The sequence below is a fragment of the Clupea harengus genome, chromosome 12 (assembly GCF_900700415.2).
Source record: "Clupea harengus chromosome 12, Ch_v2.0.2, whole genome shotgun sequence".
NCBI lineage: Eukaryota > Metazoa > Chordata > Actinopteri > Clupeiformes > Clupeidae > Clupea > Clupea harengus.
This window is the reverse complement of record NC_045163.1, coordinates 3,283,607-3,303,459: the sequence shown is the minus strand read 5'-3', so window position 1 is coordinate 3,303,459 and position 19,853 is coordinate 3,283,607. Positions and strand designations below refer to the sequence as shown.

The following is a 19,853-nucleotide window of genomic DNA, read 5'->3' as shown; positions in this document are numbered from 1 at the left end:
CCTGCCTGTGAGCCTCAGTGGACGCTGCAGCATCGATCTCAAGAGGGGTTCTGCTTCATTTCAGTGTACATTATGCTCAGGGAAGGAAATAACTCCACCCAAAATTCCCCAAGTTAATTGTCACACCAGAGCGGAGAGCGGTAGCTACTTGGAAACTCGACACGACATGATCTTAAATGATGTTGTCAACCGCTGGCATTCATTCCGATGTTGTTACTCTTGTTGTTGAATATGAATAATAAAAAAAACCACTGGCAAAATTCTAATCTCTGATAATTTTGTTGTTTGAAAGTTTTAAGAATATAGTGAGGACATACATAATCATCAGTGTGTAAAAAAAAAGTACCTGTTAAAAAACTGCACTTAACCCCACAAAATGTATCGGTGTTGTGTGATGGAGAGTTCATTTGGAAACTTTTAACATGAAATACCAATTCTTCAACAAGAATATGTAATGTACGCATAGAGATGCATTACAAAAGACTACCTCTGTATTCATTAAGCATACTGGTCATGTGTACTTCTCACACTCTTCACAAAAGGACCGTAACGCAGTTGTCCAGCCTCACAGGAGAGAAGGTCTTATTTTTAATTCCATCTCTGTGCAAAAACAGCCTTTTGGGCTTGGCGCTCCGTAGGAATCATTGCAGTTGCTGTGGCGAGGTGAGGATTGCTGTGATTAGGAGCATGCGTGGACAGGCTCGCACAGTCAATGTGAGAATCAATGATGCTCTTACAAAACCTTTGTTTTCAATGCCTCACCAGAAAAAGGAAGCAGGCAGCCCAAATATGGGCTTGAAGGAGAAAACACAGCACAGCTGTGTTCATAAGTAACACACAGGACCTATGGCAGTCAAATATGAGATAGTCTGCTGTGTTTTACTATTACCTTCTTTAACTGAGAAATGTGACTATCTGTATATATCTGTTTGTGTGATGATTTACTAACATAAAATGCAACTCAACATTGTGCATGTATGTCATCCATGATAACAGTTTATATGTTCAGTCTTTCTCTAGTTGGATGACAATTGGTTTATTAGATAATGACAACGCATTTTTCACTGAAGGCAGAGTCTGTGTAAAAGGCATGTTCCCCTAAATGAAATCATGTTAAATATGAGCTGGTTTCCTGGAACTTAGGTAGGGAAGAGTATCCTTTGGAAATGGACAAGAGAGATGGGAGCTGGACTAGGCTGTCCTGTTATGTCATTCTGTTCCATCCCTGACCTTCGTCCCCTGAGCCCCAAGAGGTCAAGGGTCAGCACATGGGAACGGCCCCACTCCACCAATGGGACAGTACACCAGGATCAGATTCCAGCGTTGGCCGCTGCACTAATGGGTATTCATTCAATATGCTCTATAAAACAGTCGCATCATATTCAGGTTTGGAGGTCTTATTTTGATTAGATTTGACTTCATAAATCTTGAGGAACTGTGTCTTCAACACACAGAAAGGTCAAAATGGGACAGACTTCCTAAGTGTACTGTATACTCTACTGTATCAGGGCCATTTCAAAGCTATTTAGGTCTGTCAGTGGGGCCATTGGAGATTTTTATTCTAGATTTTGTTCACATTTGTGATTCATAGATACTACCAGGTCTCAAATAGAATATTAATCATGCTGCCGCATCCCAAATGTAGCATTAACCATTTTAAAAGCATGCCTTTTGTCTTAAGGTTGATCAATAGCCACTCACCACTTTGGCATATGGATTACCAATAACACATATCTGACAATATTGTTTACTGTTGATGTCTCTTGTATTACCTTATTTAAAAGTAACATTGGAAAACAAATAAACCCACAAAAATATCCGCCTATCCATACATACACACATAAAGACTTCTATGATGGTGAAGTATTGACTCACTTAAGGGGTATGTTTTGAATGTTTTTTCAATGTTATCCATTTCTGAAATGTATGATGCTCCAAACCAAAACAGCCCCATGAAGCAACAGTTCACTTTGTAAATGTATCATCCCAGTAGTTGTCATAGAGTGTATTTCAGTATATTCAAATTTTCTTCTAGGAATGGTGTATTTCACTTTCTTTTACTTACGTGGTGTTCTCATTCTGTGAATATCCCATACAAGAGAAATGGACAAAAGAAAATGTACGTGAAATAGAATATGTCTGCAAATTGGTCTGAGATATATGAATAAAATGAATATAAGATATTAGTAGATACACAAATATATATATATATATACATCTACAACATAACATATATACATTATATATATAGATATATTGTTGTTATTATTATTATTATTATTATTATTTTAAACACGACTATATTTTATATTTATTTTCTTAGGCTTATTGTTTATAATTACAGTAGTAATGGCATGGAAGTCATGGAGTTGCAAAAATATAAAAATCTTAATAATATCTGGTGTGACTGTTTTTGACCATTCCTGACCAGTAGAATCTAGCCTTTTTCAGCTGTTCAGAATATTTATACACAAACCTGCATTTAAACAGCATTTGCATATGTGGCAGGGGCACAATGAAACCTTGTATTTAGAAGGCAAAGGAAGAGCAATTCTTTTGAAGTAATTATATTGTTCTGTAGTGATTATATTGTTCTGTAGTTATGATATTGTTCTGAAGTGATGATATTGTTCTCAAGTGATGATATTGTTCTGAAGTAATGATATTGTTATGAAGTAATCATAATGCTACAATGACAATTATTATGTATACTCTTTATTTGAAAACTGCCTTAAGATTATAAGAAAACACAAATCTGATTTGACTCATGAACCTGAATTTTATTTGTTGAAACTCCCATAGCCAGCAGTGCTTTCCTGGGACATTTTAAAGGACTTCAGATATGTCTTACATTCAGAATTTATTTTAACTCATATTTACAGTATTTTCTTATTATATATTTTGAGAATCCACTCTCCTGTGAGTATTGCAAGACAAAACCAGTACAATTTGATTAAAATCATCAGTGCACTTCACTCCAAAACTGAGGAAGATGGCAACATGTACATGAAATGAAGGTAGTATCAAACATTCAACTGGATCTTAAAACCCTTCATGGTTCAGAACCATCTGGAGACTTGTGCTTGATAAATTCAAGAAGTGGCACGTTGCTTGAGAAGCCCGAAACAACAAACAGAAGCACAATTCACAGAAACGCTGGTTATGTGTCATTTCACACCAATACATACCTTGCCCTGCAGCATAGAGTGCATATACATACCATAAATTAACTTTTTGATGCAATCAATCAACAATCAGCATCTGTGTGACCATTTACAGACAATCTGCAGGAGAATAGACTTGGATGCAAAAATATCTTTATGACTGACTACATTCTATAAATAAATGTCAGAGAGATAATTGTCCTTTCTGAGTCTGCCTAAGACAAGAAACAAAACATACCACCTGTAAAAGAATTCTGCAACACTGTTAAATATCAGCAGTTTGCTATGGTATGGGTTGTTATTGGTTATAACGTGCTGTTACTCAGGATTAAGCTATACATCTATACCACAAACCATTAGAGCAGAGCAAAAACAATGACCCACACAGACATGAAGGGGTCATCCACGTCTCCAACCAAACTGTATCTATGTCATTACATGATGGTCCTCGAGTCATTCACTCCCATGCCTTACTACAGAAAACATTAGCACCTACCATGGGTGGGTAAATATACTGCCGTAGACAACAGCTACAACAGGATATTACATCAGACCTAAGCGCTCCCAGGAAAGACAGACTCCCCAGATATGATTAAATACAACAAAATCTGTATTGTATTATTACTGAACGTGTTATTGGGCTGAAGAGTGGGTTTGAGCTCGACACAGAGGACATGAGGAGCCTGTGCTTGTTACAGGGAGCTGAGGAGACCATTCAGAGTCATTAGACAGACTTTTGCCTCTAAACGTCTTTGGTAAAATAATGAGATGTGTGTCAGAAAATATCATCCCTCTCTCAATGCTGAATAAAAGGCCCTTTCGATGTATGGTAACCAATAACGTGATACCCTGATCTTTTATGACTAGTGCAATGATATACTGAAATACTCTCAACTGTGTGCGGTAGAAGTGCCTCCTTCAGGACAGGAGGACTAACTGATGAATTTGCCAGCCAGAGACAAACTAACAATTATGACCAAATCTAATTAGTGTGGTATGAACAACCAGAACTATTGAGTTGCCCTTAGTTCATGAGTTTATGTTGCGGGATGGTATTAACATCTAGACGACTGGAAACAATGTGAATACATCCATTAACCCTAATTTTCATTCATATAGCTAAATGCACTATGAAGACACAGAAATACACCCAAATAAATATATACATGATGGAGCTCAGTAAACAAGTATGCACTCTGCAGATTGACTTAAATACATTTCCTGAACACATGACAGACTCAGCTGATAAGATGAATGATACTGAGTTCGTTCACAAGAAACACAGGTGAAGAACAAGTATGTCAAATGCTACATAATTTTGCACAGAAGAAAAAAAAAGGTCAGGAAGTTGACGTTACAGCAACCGTATAAAAATATTTGCCTTATTTCCTCAGTCACTGAGTTCGCACAAATTGTCTCATGTCCATGGCAACTTAGCCGGCGGAGCAGAGCGTTGCCACTGTCCTAGGGATCAGGTTGTCTGGGCAGAGCCCCAGCGTGAGTGCCCTCCTGGGGCCGGCGGTGGCAGCAGGCTCAGTGGCAGCAGGCTGCGTGGCGCGGGGCTGGGCTGCGTGGCGCGGGGCTGGGCTGGGTGGGTTAGTGCCCACATGGCTGCTGACCCAGACTGGGGCTCGCTGCTGTACATGTGGAGCAGAGATAAGCTGCTTTCCCCTCTCCTCTCCTCTCCCCTCCTCTCCCCTCCTCTCCTCCCCTCTCCTCTCCTCTCCTCTCCTCTCCTCTCCTCTCCCTGCCCAACTGGCCTCCCTGAGGGATTCTCGAACACTAATGAGTGCACATCTGGGCACATCTGGGCACATTCCATCACAACGTACACACACACACACACAGCGGCAGAAAGGGATGTGAGTACACCTGTGCACGTTTCAGCAAAACACACACGCACAGCAACACACACGCACATGCACACATGCACACGCACAAACACACACACACACACACACGCACGCACACACACACGCACAAGCACACACACACACACGCACACAGAGACACAAACACACACACACACACACGCACGCACGCACACACACACGCACTCAAGGACTGATGTGAGTTCAAAGAGGCGCAGAGCTTACTGCACATATGCACCAACACACCCTGGCATATAAAGCCTGTGAGGACATGCACACTCACAAATGTTTGAGCCTTTGTCAGCGCAGGTACTTCCTTTCCTACCTGACACACACACACACACACACACACACACACACACACACACACACACAGGGCTATCCTGCAGTTCTGCAGATGAACATATAAAACATGGACTGCCTGAGGTCCTCTGTATTTACACTGGTGTTGAGAAGTCATCATTTCTTTCCTCCTAAAATCCTCAAAATCCCCAAATGAAATTAAAACATGGAGAGCAAAAACCCTGGCATGGCACGCATGGACACTCGCATGCATTTATACATACAAGTGCATATACACACACACACACACACACACACACACGCACACACACACACACACACACACGCACACAGAATGCATTAGTGGGATGAGGTTAGATGGAGTGAGGGCATACTGTGACAAAGAGAATCTGGCCCTCGGGGTCACACTCATGTCATGTTCAGTGGTGCATTTATCTAGTCAAACTTCTCCGAGACGATCAATGAGAGCAACTAACATGAAGCCCGGGCGCTGGCCAACAGAAAACAAGCCTCATATCTAACTACAGTATACAGCAGAAGTGAGTGTACCCCTGTGCAATATCATTCAAATGTCAAATGATTCCAAAATCATATTTCAATAGTTGCATTATTTCTAAGTTGAAGTCAAAGTATTTCATCTGAACAATCAAAAGCAATCACTTTTCGAAAAACTATACTGAAAACACAGGCATCAAAGTAGAATCCTGTCACCTGTGATCATTGAAACTCTATTGAGTACACCGGTGATTTCCAATTTGCCGAAATGCATGAACATGGTTATGAAATGACCTGTGTCCAGGCTTTTCTCAATTTGTGACCCACGGGGCTGTGTCCATCTGCATAGAGGCTCCACGTGGCCAAGAATGGCCAGAGGTATTGAAAATACAGGAAGATTAGTGACCAACTAAAATCTGTTGAAACCCAGTTGCACCACTAACCAGGATGTATAGAGCGAGCCATAGTACCACTAATCAGAGCAGCAGTGGCAGTCCTCCTAAAATTACTTTCTGTGACAGCGCAACATCAACCTCCATGGATGGCGTCCAAGAAAAAAACCCTGGCTCGCTCTTCGGCACAAAACTGCTAGATTAAAGATTAAATTTAAGATTAAACTTGACTAAAGAACACGAAAAGAAGCCTAATGAATATTGGGAGGACATGCTTTGGTCCGATTAGACCAAGATCAATTAGTTTGGCTCAGCTGGGGTCTAGCATGTTTGGTGTGAACCTGACCAAGACTGCCACAGTGAATGCATAGTCCTGACAGTGAAGCACGGAGATGAGTGTGATCAGGGGCTGCACGAGTGCTAAAGGTGTTGGGGAGATGACATTTACAGATGGCACCATGAATGCCTTTGGATCTATCAAAATACTGGCTGACAAGATGGCTCCCAGTCTCCAGAAGCCTGGAGAAGGAATATTCCAGCATGACACTGATCCAAAGCACACTAAAGAAAAAGTGAAAACTGTGACCTGGCCAAGTTTGTTGCCTGACTTGATTCCAACACAGTTAGGGTATTTTGAAGAGCCAGGTAGAGCAAAACAACCCCTCCAGCAGCTAAAAAAAAGCGTTCCCTGAAGAATGGCAAAACATCTCTCCAGCCACTGCAACACTGGTATCCTCCATGCCGAGGAGGATTGAGTCTGCCATCAGAACTAAAGGTGGACGCTGAGCTCCTACCGTAGGGCCTGTGTTTTTAATACAGTAAATCTAAACTGTTAGTTTTAAATTTGACATGAGAGAAAATACCCTCCTGTCCAACTAAGAAGTAATGCAGTTACTGTAAGGTGATACACTTTTGAATAATTTGACATTGAAATGGTATTGCACAGGGGTGTACTCAGGGGTATACTGTCTATATCTATTGTAACATATAATCTAAATAGAACCATCGTTGTATGTTAATGGCCCTTGGAACCATATGTGGATTACTGAAGCATGCGGATAATGCATGCCGTTTTTTGTTAATGTACATTTCCATTCTATTTTCCAGTTTTCACGGAATTCAAGTAAGTTCAGAAGTTATATACCAGCAGGAACTCTGAAGATGTATAGTTGTTATCTCTGTGTAATTTAGTTTTACAATCTATATGCATGATTTGGTCCTGACGAGGAAACTGAAAGCAAATGATTGCAAACATTCTACATCTATAAACTGAAATGTTCAGTGATGAGTTACACCGATTCACAGTACCACTGTAGCTGAGAGTAATGCATTTAGTTTTAAAATATTTTATTATTTTATATATATTTTTTTTATAAATAAATGAAAATAACATTTCTGCATTCCCTTCTACACCCAAAGCTCTGTTTGGCTGGCCTCCTCCGTTGCATATATACTTCTCTGTATATTAGGGGATCCACAGCAAATAACCAAAAGCTGGAGTGGATATGCAGGCTGACGTTATATAAATTTGCTGATATTGTTTTCCTCCCCTGTTGTTTCACGTGCGCTCCAGTTTTTGCAGCTTGCTGCTATTTCTGTGAGTGAGAGGAGGACGGTGACTGCATGACTCTGCTTCCCCCCTGTCAGGGCAGGGCATGGCTGGATAGAGTGGATAAAGGATGAGAGACCTGTCTGTCTTTCTTTCCTATCTTTCTTTCTGGCTCTCTCTCTCTCTCTCTCTCTCTCTCTCTCTCTCTCTCTCACTGCCTCCCTCCTCATCAGAAACTCCTTAAGCACAGTGGGACAGTGTGAGTTTCAGAAGCCCTTCTGTGTGCATTTTAAAGAGCAGCTTGAATTCGGTGGGCAGCTGGTGAGACTCTTGCCACTTGGTGGTGAACTTGGTGCCCTTCTTGTCGTAGTAGTGGTAGGGCAACTCTTTGCCCGTGTTGGGGTCCCAGCCGAAGGGCCAGAAGCCGTACAAGTGGATCTGGTCGCACAGGGAGGAGGCCAGCGTGTACATCAGGATGCCCGTGCTCAGACGCTTGGGAGACAGCTGCTTGTTTTTCCAGTATCTGCAAGAAGAGAAGGGGGGGGGGGGGGCAGAAAACCAACATGTGAGGCTTTCTATACATCTGACATTACACTTACAATCATATGAGACATTTTGTAAAAATGATATTGGCAATGGGCAGTTGTTATTGTAGCAAGCACTCTCAAGGCTGCCAAGGTCAACAGCTACATTACCATGTGACTGAGTTACTTTAGGCTCCCCTCAGCTGATGGCCAGGTTAACTCATTCAGTGCATTTTGATAGGAAAGCACTTACTCTTCAGGTTCACGTTTGTATGTGTGATTGTGAAGAGTGTGTGTCCTTAGTCCTTTATTTCAGTCTTTACACAGACTCCTCTCTGCCTGTCTGTCTGGGTGCGTGACGACAACGGAGCCAGAAATCCAATACCGGCTTTTCAACATTTTACCACTTTCCAGAAACCATAAAATTGCCGTCAACAATGAACACTTAAGGTGTCTTAAGGCACAATGAGCCTCTTAAGAGGAGTAATTCTGTCGTAGCAGGTTGCTTTAATGGGATTGTGGGAGATTACTGCTCAGCACAAGAAGTCACTTGTGGCAGACTGCACGGACAGGAAGTTAAGCCCCTCTTCATATGCTTGTAAACTATGTCTTTTCCCAAAACTCTCCCCTCACAGACATCACTTATCTACTGGAGAGGTCTTTGTCTCTCCCTTTATCATTACAGTAACAACATACCATTAATATATTTTGCCCAGTGTGTTATTAACCTAATGCGTGTTATTAAATGTTCACAAATAATATTAGTGCTTATCAGTTGTGGCTTATCATTCATCTATTTGACACAGACTAGACCTCTAAGTGTTGTTCAGTAATGTTTTAACTGGATGCTGGTGTTAGTATTAGCCCTATTAGCCAGCTTTGAGGCTGTGAGGTGGTGCTAACTGTGCCAGCTCATCTGTAAAAAAGATTAGCATTAGCATGCAAGCTAATTACACACTGCCTGTTGCGTGCTGGAGCACGGCATTGCTGTTGTTGACACATCTGAGATACCAGATCTGTGGCATGTCTTTGCTGCTGCTGAACATTGTGCTGTGCTTTGAGAATGAAATCAGTAAACAGTCAGTGATCCTTCACTGATAGCAGGAGAACGAACTGAAAAGCAGTAAGGAGCGTATTTATTGCTACCAATCAAAACGGCACTCTGCACAAGCTGCACTGTTCTGCACTCTCCTTTAGTGCCTCCTGTGACGAATGCCATTCCTGCTCCTTGCATACAAGGCACACAGCCTGTGTGTTGACAGTGAAATCTGAATTTCTGTCCACACTGTGCACACAGCACACGGGCCATCAAGCAAAGGGCCAAATGCGGTTACTCATCAGTAGGCAGTTGGTGGTAATAACAAGCCCTTTTTCATGCAAAAGAATACTCTTTCACTGTTGTCAAGCCAAACCTTAGGGGGACATGCCTAATAATGTGTTGTCCTATGCAGAGTTGTTTGATCATAAAAGCAGGGCATTCCAAATATACTCCAATAGAAGAACAAAAATGACCATTGATGGAATGTGTGTTATAGCTCCAATTCATGGCTGCAGATTATGCTTCAAGGTTTACAGCATATCATGTGACACTCTCTTTTCACAGATAGCTACTGTTTCAAGGGGAGGGAAGAGCCTGGGAGCCTAAGGTCCCAGCTGAGGACCAAGATATTTGTCAGAGAGAGAGAGAGAGAGAGAGTCTTACCGGTTGACGTACTGCATAATGTTGCCTGGCCATGCGAGCTGCACCTTCAGCTGGCCCTTGTGTTCAACGAAAAAGTCTACAAGGGTGCGCGTGACGGTGGCCGAGGTATGGAAGAAGAAGGCAGGGATCCAGAGGATGGCCCCGTCCAGCTTCTTCAGACTGAGGAAGAAGTTGTTGCGGTCCTGGATGGTCAGCAGGTTGTTGTAGTACTTCTCCAGGATGCTGGGGTTGAAGGTGGTCAGGTTGGTGTGTCGGCCCACGTCCTTGCGGAACACCTCGGTCGGAGCAAAGTTGCAGCGGAAAACAAAGTCGAATTTGTCAATTTCGGGCCCACAGCGACTGCCGGTCAGGATGCCACTGTTGCCCACGACAGCACAGGTGTTGTAGCGCTTGTTGAGGATGGGCGAGAGTTCAGGCAGCAACGAGCGGAAGTTCTCCCCGATGGAGAAGACATACTTGTGGCTGGAGTAATCGTAGTGCATCAGCTGCCCGACACGCACGCTGCGTTTGGTGAGGGTGAAGTTGTTCGGGACATCTATGTACTGAGCAATCTCTTTGCTGGAAGAAAGGTAAAAAAAAGATCCTTAGTTAATTGGATATGTTGGGAGTGTTTGATAACAATGGCAGTGAATGTGGTAAAATGTTTATACATTTGAAAGTTCTTGAAGTCTGGCATTGAAGTGTCTTCAATAAAATGCACTTTTCTAAAACAGAGGATGAACTAAAGATTTGGGTCAAGGGGTTGAACTGTCAACACACAGGCCCAATACGTCTATATGAACATTCTTTACAGACTTCATGAAGACATGCCATTAAATCCTAATGGATTATTGTGTGTATGGTTAGTGGAATACACACACATCACAAGACAATATGAGAACATTCAGTTTTAGTTCAGTTAGAATTCATTTGAGGGCTGGGACTGTATTAAGGCTCAACCTAAGGGGGGGGGCGGGATTAATGCTTGGTTAAGGTAATGTTGCTCATGATTTGAAGCAGTATGGAAAAGTCAATCCACCTTTGTTCTAAATATGCAGTCCTATTAAACTTCCACTCGGATGTCTTGCCCTGTAGATCTTCATTCAGGGCATTGTTGAGCGACGTGAATGCAGGATCCAGGAACTTCATAGCCAACTGGGACCTGTTGAGATAAATAAGGAAACAATGCTCTTAGTTTTCTTTTTTATTTGGACTTAATTGCTTTTTCATTTCAGAGGGAAGCCCTGCTCTGATGTCATGGGGCTGAAGCTTTTTAGAGGCCGTGCTCATCAATGCCAACCAGTCCACACAGCTCCGACCCCCTGCTCTGTGAGAGTCAATGACCAGGCTAGTCGATGGCCCAGCTAATTAACTAGCTGTTTTTAGTGTAGGTGCTTGGTAGTGTTTCCCATTTCAATTTGTAAGACCTTGTTCTATTTTGGTAACACTGACTGATTTCCTCCGTATTCGTACACTCTCTCTCAGTGGGGTTGGGTAAAACTGAAAAACTTTGTAAAGAATGTTATGATATTATCTGCATGTGATATCAATGAAATGCCATTAGCAAACGGGCCCTTGATACTCACTATGACAGTTATAAATGTACATTTTTATCACATAACATTTACTTATAATGTTGCGTGAGTTGTGGATGGCCCAACTCATTTGAATATTGGTGTTCGCTTCAAAGAAGAATCGAAACTTTCAGAAAAGCTCTCAAATGAGAACTGATAAGAAAGCTTTTGAAAGTCTGATTAAACACACCAGACCAGTCTGATTAAACACACCAGGCCTTAAACCACACATAATTTGCAGTGTCAGCAAAACAGCAGAATTAGGTAGCATATGGGCAGATGGACCACTGAGTACCCCCCCCCACACACACACACACACACACACACACACACACACACCGTCCCCCTAACACAGAGACACCACCCGGTGTGAATCCACTCCTTCAAAAGCTTTAGCAAAATGGCTACCGTCATATACTATAACCTTGGCTTGTTACAAAGAGGAAATGATCACTGGTAGGAAATGAACCTGTCAGAGGTGTAAATCAGGACCAAGGACAGCTCCTGCGTGTGGGATGCTTGGATACAAGCCCCAAAATCTTGATTCACTGACTGCACAGGCCCAGTGCTGAAAGATTCACAATAAGGCAGTGTCGTGTCTTGTCTTTAGCCATATGCTCGGTCCTTGTTTATGTTTTCGTAATGAGTCTCTGGGTATTTTTTTGGGGTGAGTAAAAAGGAAACAAACGTCAGAAAACGCCAATCGGTGTAAGGACACGGTCACCACATTACTGAGCAAAAGTCTAGTATGTAATGACTGGTTTTCAGTGAGACATCCTTTGCATCAGCTGGAATGTCTGTACCATCTGACAGGACACAGGCTACAACCGAGAGAAGGCCCTTAAATTCACCCATGTATGACACAGGCGCATGGAAAGATTAACACCAGGGATAAGATTTGTACAGCAAATTGTTTTTTTTCAACGAGACAACGCAATTGAGCGTAATCCTCGTGTTATCCACAGTGTACAATCACGTTAATGTATTGAGAGTATAATATAACGACGATTACTAACGGTTTACGCCCATATACACCATTCGCTGTTTTTTACACTTACCGGAATCCGGCATGAAACATATACATCCGCGGCCCACCCGAATTCGCGTATTTGGGGGCCGTGAAGATGAAATCTTTTTTTATTGACACGTAGCTGATCAATGACAGTATGAGCAGTGCCACACTGAACATGATCAGACCCAGCACACTGATGATGCGGACCATCTTGACGTGTTGTCATTCCCTGTTTATGCGCCGCCAAGAATGAAAACGTCGCGTAGTTGGAGAAGGTAAACGAGCATACTTTAGGATGAGGTGTTCGACGTCCTCCGGCACATCACCTCAGAGATCGGACGTGGAAGATTCACCGAAATGGCAGCTGCTTGTTTGGATAATTCGTCTTTGCTCAGCCTCCGCATCCTCGTCCTCATATCGTAGGGGAGTTGCCATTCCGTTTTCCCGTTGCGGAAGATAAATGCTATGAGTGTAATGTCTCAGCGAGATGCAAGCCTTTTCCTATCCAATTAATTGACGCCGTAGGATTTTTAAAGGAGACCTAACCTATCGCAAAAATCAAAGAAATAAACAACATGCTCTCAAGGCGGAGTCATTCCGGGCAGGAAAGGGTTACATTTAGCAAGCCTGCGTGGATTATGGCGTGCTCTGTATACATCTGCAACATTTAAGTCTCCCCGGCACAGCAAGCCTGCGCGTATGTGGATGGTGTAGATGCTGATGCATGCGGGTGCATCTACAGTATAGCGAGACCGCTCGTTTGAACAGATTTGTATCAAAATAGATAGTCACGCCAAATAAATCTGGCATGTCATTTATGACAGCAAGTGCTGACGGTAACAGACAACCTACAGCATACATGGCAATGCTGCTGCTAAACGGGCTTTAGTGTTTGTCAGTGCATTAGTCCAAGGTCACTTTAAACCACTGTAAGGGGCCACTCGAAGGGTCTCTACCTTTCGTTTCACGTTTTAAGTCAGTTCTCCAAATACTATTACCCCAATTGAAAACATATGATTAACATGAATATGCAACACCATGGCTCACATCATTTATTACTCAGAATCTATCAAGATTAAAATGAAACTATTTTTAAATTTCAGTCTCAATCGCTGGCATCTACAGTAAATGATATGGCCCCACCACACGTTTATAACTTAATATGGTCCCCTCCTCTCAAAATACAGAGATCCAGCCATGTTATGTCATTTTGGATAGTAGAAAGAGAAGAGTAAAGTTCATTCTGTCGGCCATGAGGTCTTGTCATGTTTTCATGATGTCCTCTAAAACGTCCTTCCTTTCTATCATTTTCCAGCTGGGTTTGTTATGATCCCTGTCCCACAATAAGAGAAGTTGCAGTGGCGCAGAGAGTGTACTGACTGCTCAAAAGTCTTCATATCTGCTTCAAGGTGCTATGCCTCTTTAAAGACTTTGGGGTTTTTTGTTGATGCCCAGAATGGTGAAAAGACAAACATTTGTCAAACATTTGGACCCCTTTTCCTCTCTGCAATAATGGGCTGTGGCATTTCAGCTGGGACCTTACCCTTTCTCCCTGTCCCTAAGGTTATGTTACACCCTTACAATAATAATCTTGATTTTAAACTAAGATCTTGATTTTTCACACCACAGCGTGATCCCTCCTTGCCGTGTTTGGGCTAAGACATCCGATTCCCATTTAACTTCTGACCACAACAATGCACCCTTGTTATTAGTCAACAGCAAAGCCTGGAAGGGTAAGCGGTATACCCTATCTAAAATGGGTAAGCAGTATACCCTATCTAAAATGGGTAAGCGGTATACCCTATCTAAAATGGGTAAGCAGTATACCCTATCTAAATTGGGTAAGCGGTATACCCTATCTAAAATGGGTAAGCAGTATACCCTATCTAAATTGGGTAAGCGGTATACCCTATCTAAAATGGGTAAGCGGTATACCCTATCTAAAATGGGTAAGCGGTATACCCTATCTAAAATGGGTAAGCGGTATACCCTATCTAAAATGGGTAAGTGGTATACCTACTCTAAAACGGGTAAGCGGTATACCCTATCTAAAATGGGTAAGCGGTATACCTACTCTAAAATGTTGCCATCACTCATGGGAGGGTTAATTGTGTAGGTATAGATACGTGTTTCCTATGCGAGACTGCATACAGCAATGTGTGAATTAGAGACTTAGTGTAAAGATGAGCTGAGGTGCTTGAGGGAACACTTCATGTTGGTGTCAGTGGCATCAAAACTTTGAAATGGGGTCTGTGTTAATAGGCTTGGGAGAGACCACAAGACATGAACCAGAACAAACTTCAACCAAATTAGGCGACGGCCCAGATAAAGACCACGAAGTTGAGAAGTTTGAATTCTGACACACTTGTCATCCTCCCCTATCACTACAACGTTTCTGCTCTGAGTGTCTTTCCTCCTCTTTTTCTTCCCAAACTTTTTCATAACTACTGCATTCTTTTATACGCTCCCTTTCTCTCTCTCTCTCTCTCTCTCTCTATCTCTCTCCCTCTGTTCCTGTTCTCCCTGTCTGTATCATTCCTTCTCTATGCCACTCTTCCCATGTCTTGTCCACGCTCTGACTCCTAGTGCACAGGGAGGCAGCATTAGGCCTTGGCCACGCTCTGACTCCTAGTGCACAGGAAGGCAGCATTAGGCCTTGGCCACGCTCTGACTCCTAGTGCACAGGGAGGGAGGCAGCATTAGGCCTTGGCCACGCTCTGACTCCTAGTGCACAGGAAGGCAGCATTAGGCCTTGGCCACGCTCTGACTCCTAGTGCACAGGAAGGCAGCATTAGGCCTTGGCCACGCTCTGACTCCTAGTGCACAGGGAGGGAGGCAGCATTAGGCCTTGGCCACGCTCTGACTCCTAGTGCACAGGGAGGGAGGCAGCATTAGGCCTTGGCCACGCTCTGACTCTTAGTGCACAGGGAGGGAGGCAGCAGGCAGCATTAGGCCTTGGCCACGCTCTGACGCACCTGTCAGATGGACTCGGAGCTCAATGGGCCGGAAGAAGAGAGGGCAATCAAAGAGCCATGAATTGTCCATTAGCCCATTTGGGTTAATGACCTGGCCACAGCTCTCCAGCCAAACGGGTAACACACAAGGTCATCATTTGTTTTTGTTTTTTTATAGAGGTGTTTTGTTGTCCCTGTTTTTGGAATATATATATATTTATATACTGTATATATAAGTCTGGTGGACATAACAAATCCCATAACAGAATACCACAACATGATTCAAAAGGTCTCTTACCAAAGGTCCAATCAGCATGGTGAGGTTGTTAGCATCCTTGTTTCATCACGGTCAACTTCTAATAAACTAAAAAGACACAATTACACCTGTAAACGTGCCTCTGTCCATTTAAGATTGTCATTGTGATACAGAATGAAATCATTGCTCATGGTTATTTGAACAAAACCATCACAACTACTTACTTCCTCTTTGGTGTCCATAGGTTACCAAAACTAAACACAACATTCAACAGCAACCGAAAAAAAAGTCTCGATTTAAAAACTGTGCAACTCTCAAGAAAGCAATTAATAATCAATTGCTATTAAGGGCTATCGATGGCAGCTGGAGATGAACAGTTCTGAAGTTTGCTTCATAATTGTGCGGTGGGCGGTGCTGGCTGTGTCTCAATCAGAGGAGCGTGAAATTACACTTCTTATGGGGAGTCTGTACACTACAGCCGCAGAGTCAGCGGCTCTCTCTCTCACACACACACACACACACACACACACACACACACACACACACACACACACACACACAGACATGCATACCTACAGACAATTGAAACGTTCTTTCCATCTGAATGTTTCCTTAGAGATTTCAGTTTCACCTAATTGCATAATACACCTAGTTTGACTGGAGAAGGAGGCGGTGCCCCATGGAGTGCATTGTCTGTACTGTCCCGCTGTAACGTCTCAACTGAGCTGTATTCCTATGGTGCTGTTCAAACATGTCTGAAGGGCACAGGCCAGAGATGAAAAACCACCCAACCAATATTGATGAAAATTGGCACAAAGGAGATCAATAATGGGACTCTGTGACTTCAGACACTGATTTGGAAAAATGTGTCTTCAGGATTCAGTGGAGTTTATTTCGCCGGGAAAGTTTCATTTTGTGAAGTTTAATCCCCCCCCCCCCCCCCCCTCCCCCTCAATAAATGGAAACCGTCACAGACAATAGACAGGGCAGTGCAGTGTGTGTATCTGTCATAGTTTGTGCAGACAGCTCAAACGACGTGAGCCATGGGCCAGAGGGCCGCTGGACAGTGCCTTGAGCCGGACGAGCGCAGGGCTAAACGCCGGCCGTTTCTGATGGGACGTGGGAAAGATGAATAGCCACATTAGCAGTGGAGATGCTCATGGTGTTTTTGATGTATGGCCCAGAGGTCAGTCAGCGTGGGGCCGGAGCGGAGTAGAGAGGGTGGGTGGGGGTGGTGCTATTGGGGGGGGGGGAGGGAGGCAGGAGGTGAGGGGAGGAGGAGGAGGAGGAGTAGGGGGGGCAGGGCGGATGCGCCGCCTGTTCACCAGAAGCTGTGGTTGCTAGGCGACACACTGACCAGGGAGCCGTGTCCTGATTGCAGTCACTCCGGATCAATTTCCGCATGTGTGGAGCTGACCAGTATCAATCACCCAGACTCGCAGGGGAAAAACTCATTCATTAAATGAGTTTGGGGGGAAGGAGAGGGAGAGAGGAGGAGGAGGAGGAGGAGATGAAGAAGGAGGAGAGGGAAAAAAAATGAAAGTGAGTTCACAGCACAGAAGTGGTTAAACATACGGAAAAGACCCATTAATCTCCCGGGGTGAGACAGCTTTACATTTTGTTGTTGTCAATGTCAGGGACTTTTCAGACAGGATTTATGAGTCTGAGATGAAGTTGCTCTGGTTGTTTTTCCTCATATTCAGGGATATCAGCTGCTGTATTGTTTCCAAACTGTATTGTTTCACAAATGCCTTTGCCCTTCACTTCTGCAGAAGTCATAACAACCCAACAATTGCACCCATCTTTTTCTGGTGCTTGTTTATAGAATCTATATTCCATCGCTCCACATATTCCTCCGTGTCTGGCATAGGTTATAAAATAGCGGTTGAGAGCATGCAGCCACGTGGCCGATAGCGAGCGGAGCCTCTGAGGTATTGGCTCTGACAGGCATCATTTGAAGTTAAGCAGAAGACAGAGCTGGGGAGAGCTCTTCCAATCAGAAGCAGAGCTGAAATGCTATCGAGCTGAGCTGACACACTCTTCTGCAGGAAGAGACCCCCCAGCCCCTTCGAGCCAAATTAATAAGCATCGCGTTCGGAGCCCCCAGGCCTTAGCGGAATGAGACATTACGCCGCCATTGACTCGTTTTTCAGCTCATTTCAGAAATGTAATCTCACTCTTCATGACTTCTCGGATGAGGAGAGGATGCAGGGATGTAGAGGGGCCTCTGCTCTCATCTGATGGGGAGGATCTTACACACCCCCACACCAGCTCCCACAGGAACCCTGGCAATTAAAGAAGGAGAGGGAGAATGATATGGAAAGTTCATTTCAAATTTTGTCCTGTAGTGTGCAACCACTGGGTACTGCTCTCTATTTCAGGACAATAGTTGGGTGATTCTTTTTCCCCCCACCCCAATTGGGTTAATGGTTATTGTATTTTGAGTACAGCTTCACTCCGCGGTTCATGTTCCTCATTTAAATTGGGTAGAGGCGTGTAGGACGTCTGCTTGTTAGCGATCCTCTGTCACAAAACTGCAATTCTATGGAGTCTATCTTACTTGCTGATGAATCATTGCTCATACCTGCCTGTCTTCATTTACAAGGCTCTGCATAGCTGTCCTCAAAGGCCTTGGTGCAGTGTCTCTCCTCTGCATTTTAAACATTTAGCTGAAGAAAGTAACTGTGCCTTCCTTCCAGAGACTCATTATGGGGACTCATCACTCAGTGGTAGTGGAGCACATAGCACTCTGTCCTTTCAGAGCAGGGTCCATTTAAAAGTGTGCTTCATTTTCTCTGGCCATAACAGATCTCTCCCCATTATGAGAAGTCATTTAGTCTCAGCTCCCCCTGACTCACCCCAACCCCATGCATCGTCTTGCAGCTCGCCAATTGTCTTCTCCACACTGCATTTCATCACTGGTGCCACACTGACACAGGGGAAGCCATCACTGACGCCAGCTCTCCTGCACCCCCCCCTCCCCCCCCCCCCCCCCCCCCCAACACACACACAAATGCACACACACACACACACACACACACACACACACACACTCACACACACACACACACGCACTAGAGATAAACTAGGTGTGTGCTTTTGCTCTTGTGTCTGTGGCAACGGGTCAAGGATGCGTCATTGCACCTCTGGTTACCATGGCATCCCCTGAGACATTGTTTGACTTTGTGGTGTGTTCGTGTAATTAATGCTACTCGAGCTGTGCTATTAGCTACCCTCCATCTGGACAATATTTAATCTTTAATTAATCACTTTCTAATGTGTGGGCTCAGACGAAGTAAAACATATCAGTGAAGAGGCGTTCTGTGGAGAACTGAATAACCTTACCTTACTTACCGTAATAATCATTTATTGTGAAACTTTGCTGAAAGAGCCTGCGATTTTAGAGTCACGTAGCATTTTAGTGGAGGAGAGATCCCTGTTTTCTGGCCAAACTGACTGACATAGGGAGTGTATGCAAATGATGCTCTTGCTGCACTTTACAATTGGAGGTGTTAGTGTAGATGTAAATGTCTCCTGTGAAATGTGTATGTAAGTTCCTGATTAAAATAAACAGATCGTTACACATTTAGATAACTGCAACTGCAACTGCTCAAACGGGATCCAGGTGGCAACAAGTAATGATTAAAGAGGTTAGTAGCACAGATACAGAAGAGAGAGAGAGAGAGAGAGAGAGAGAGAGAGAGAGAGAGAGAGAGAGAGAGAGAGAGAGAGAGTACATAAGAAAATTACTCCGATCAATAGCAGCACAAATATTATCTCTCAGCGTTGGCACCCTTCTCTCATATTCACAGGGTATGGGTGACACCAGCGTGTTTTAGATGTCGATAAACGCCTGGATTTGCATCACTTCCCAGGGATCCCTGAGCAGCACCGTACAATAGCCAATGGTTGACATATTGGTGGCTTGTCTGTGTACCTTCCACAACTTTGGCCAACTCCTTATCGCATTCCTCTGGTGCTCCCCCCCCCCCATCTCCCTCTGATAAGGGCTGCATGTTATCCCACTGCTAAGAGCACACTGATAACATTTAAAAACATCTGACTCACTGAGCCATCA

The 19,853-nt window shown here is 43.6% G+C and overlaps 1 protein-coding gene across 1 annotated transcript; it reads right to left on the bottom strand.

Annotated features, from left to right (window-relative positions):
* Positions 1–7,598: 7,598 nt before the first annotated feature.
* On the bottom strand, positions 7,599–13,416 carry st8sia3 (ST8 alpha-N-acetyl-neuraminide alpha-2,8-sialyltransferase 3). Its single transcript, XM_012820311.3, has 4 exons — positions 12,612–13,416; positions 11,019–11,141; positions 10,001–10,558; positions 7,599–8,297 (listed from the first exon to the last, which is right to left on the bottom strand). The coding sequence occupies exons 1-4, from the start codon at positions 12,773–12,775 to the stop codon at positions 8,015–8,017; spliced, it is 1,128 nt and encodes a 375-aa protein (XP_012675765.1). The 5' UTR covers positions 12,776–13,416; the 3' UTR covers positions 7,599–8,014.
* Positions 13,417–19,853: the final 6,437 nt, after the last annotated feature.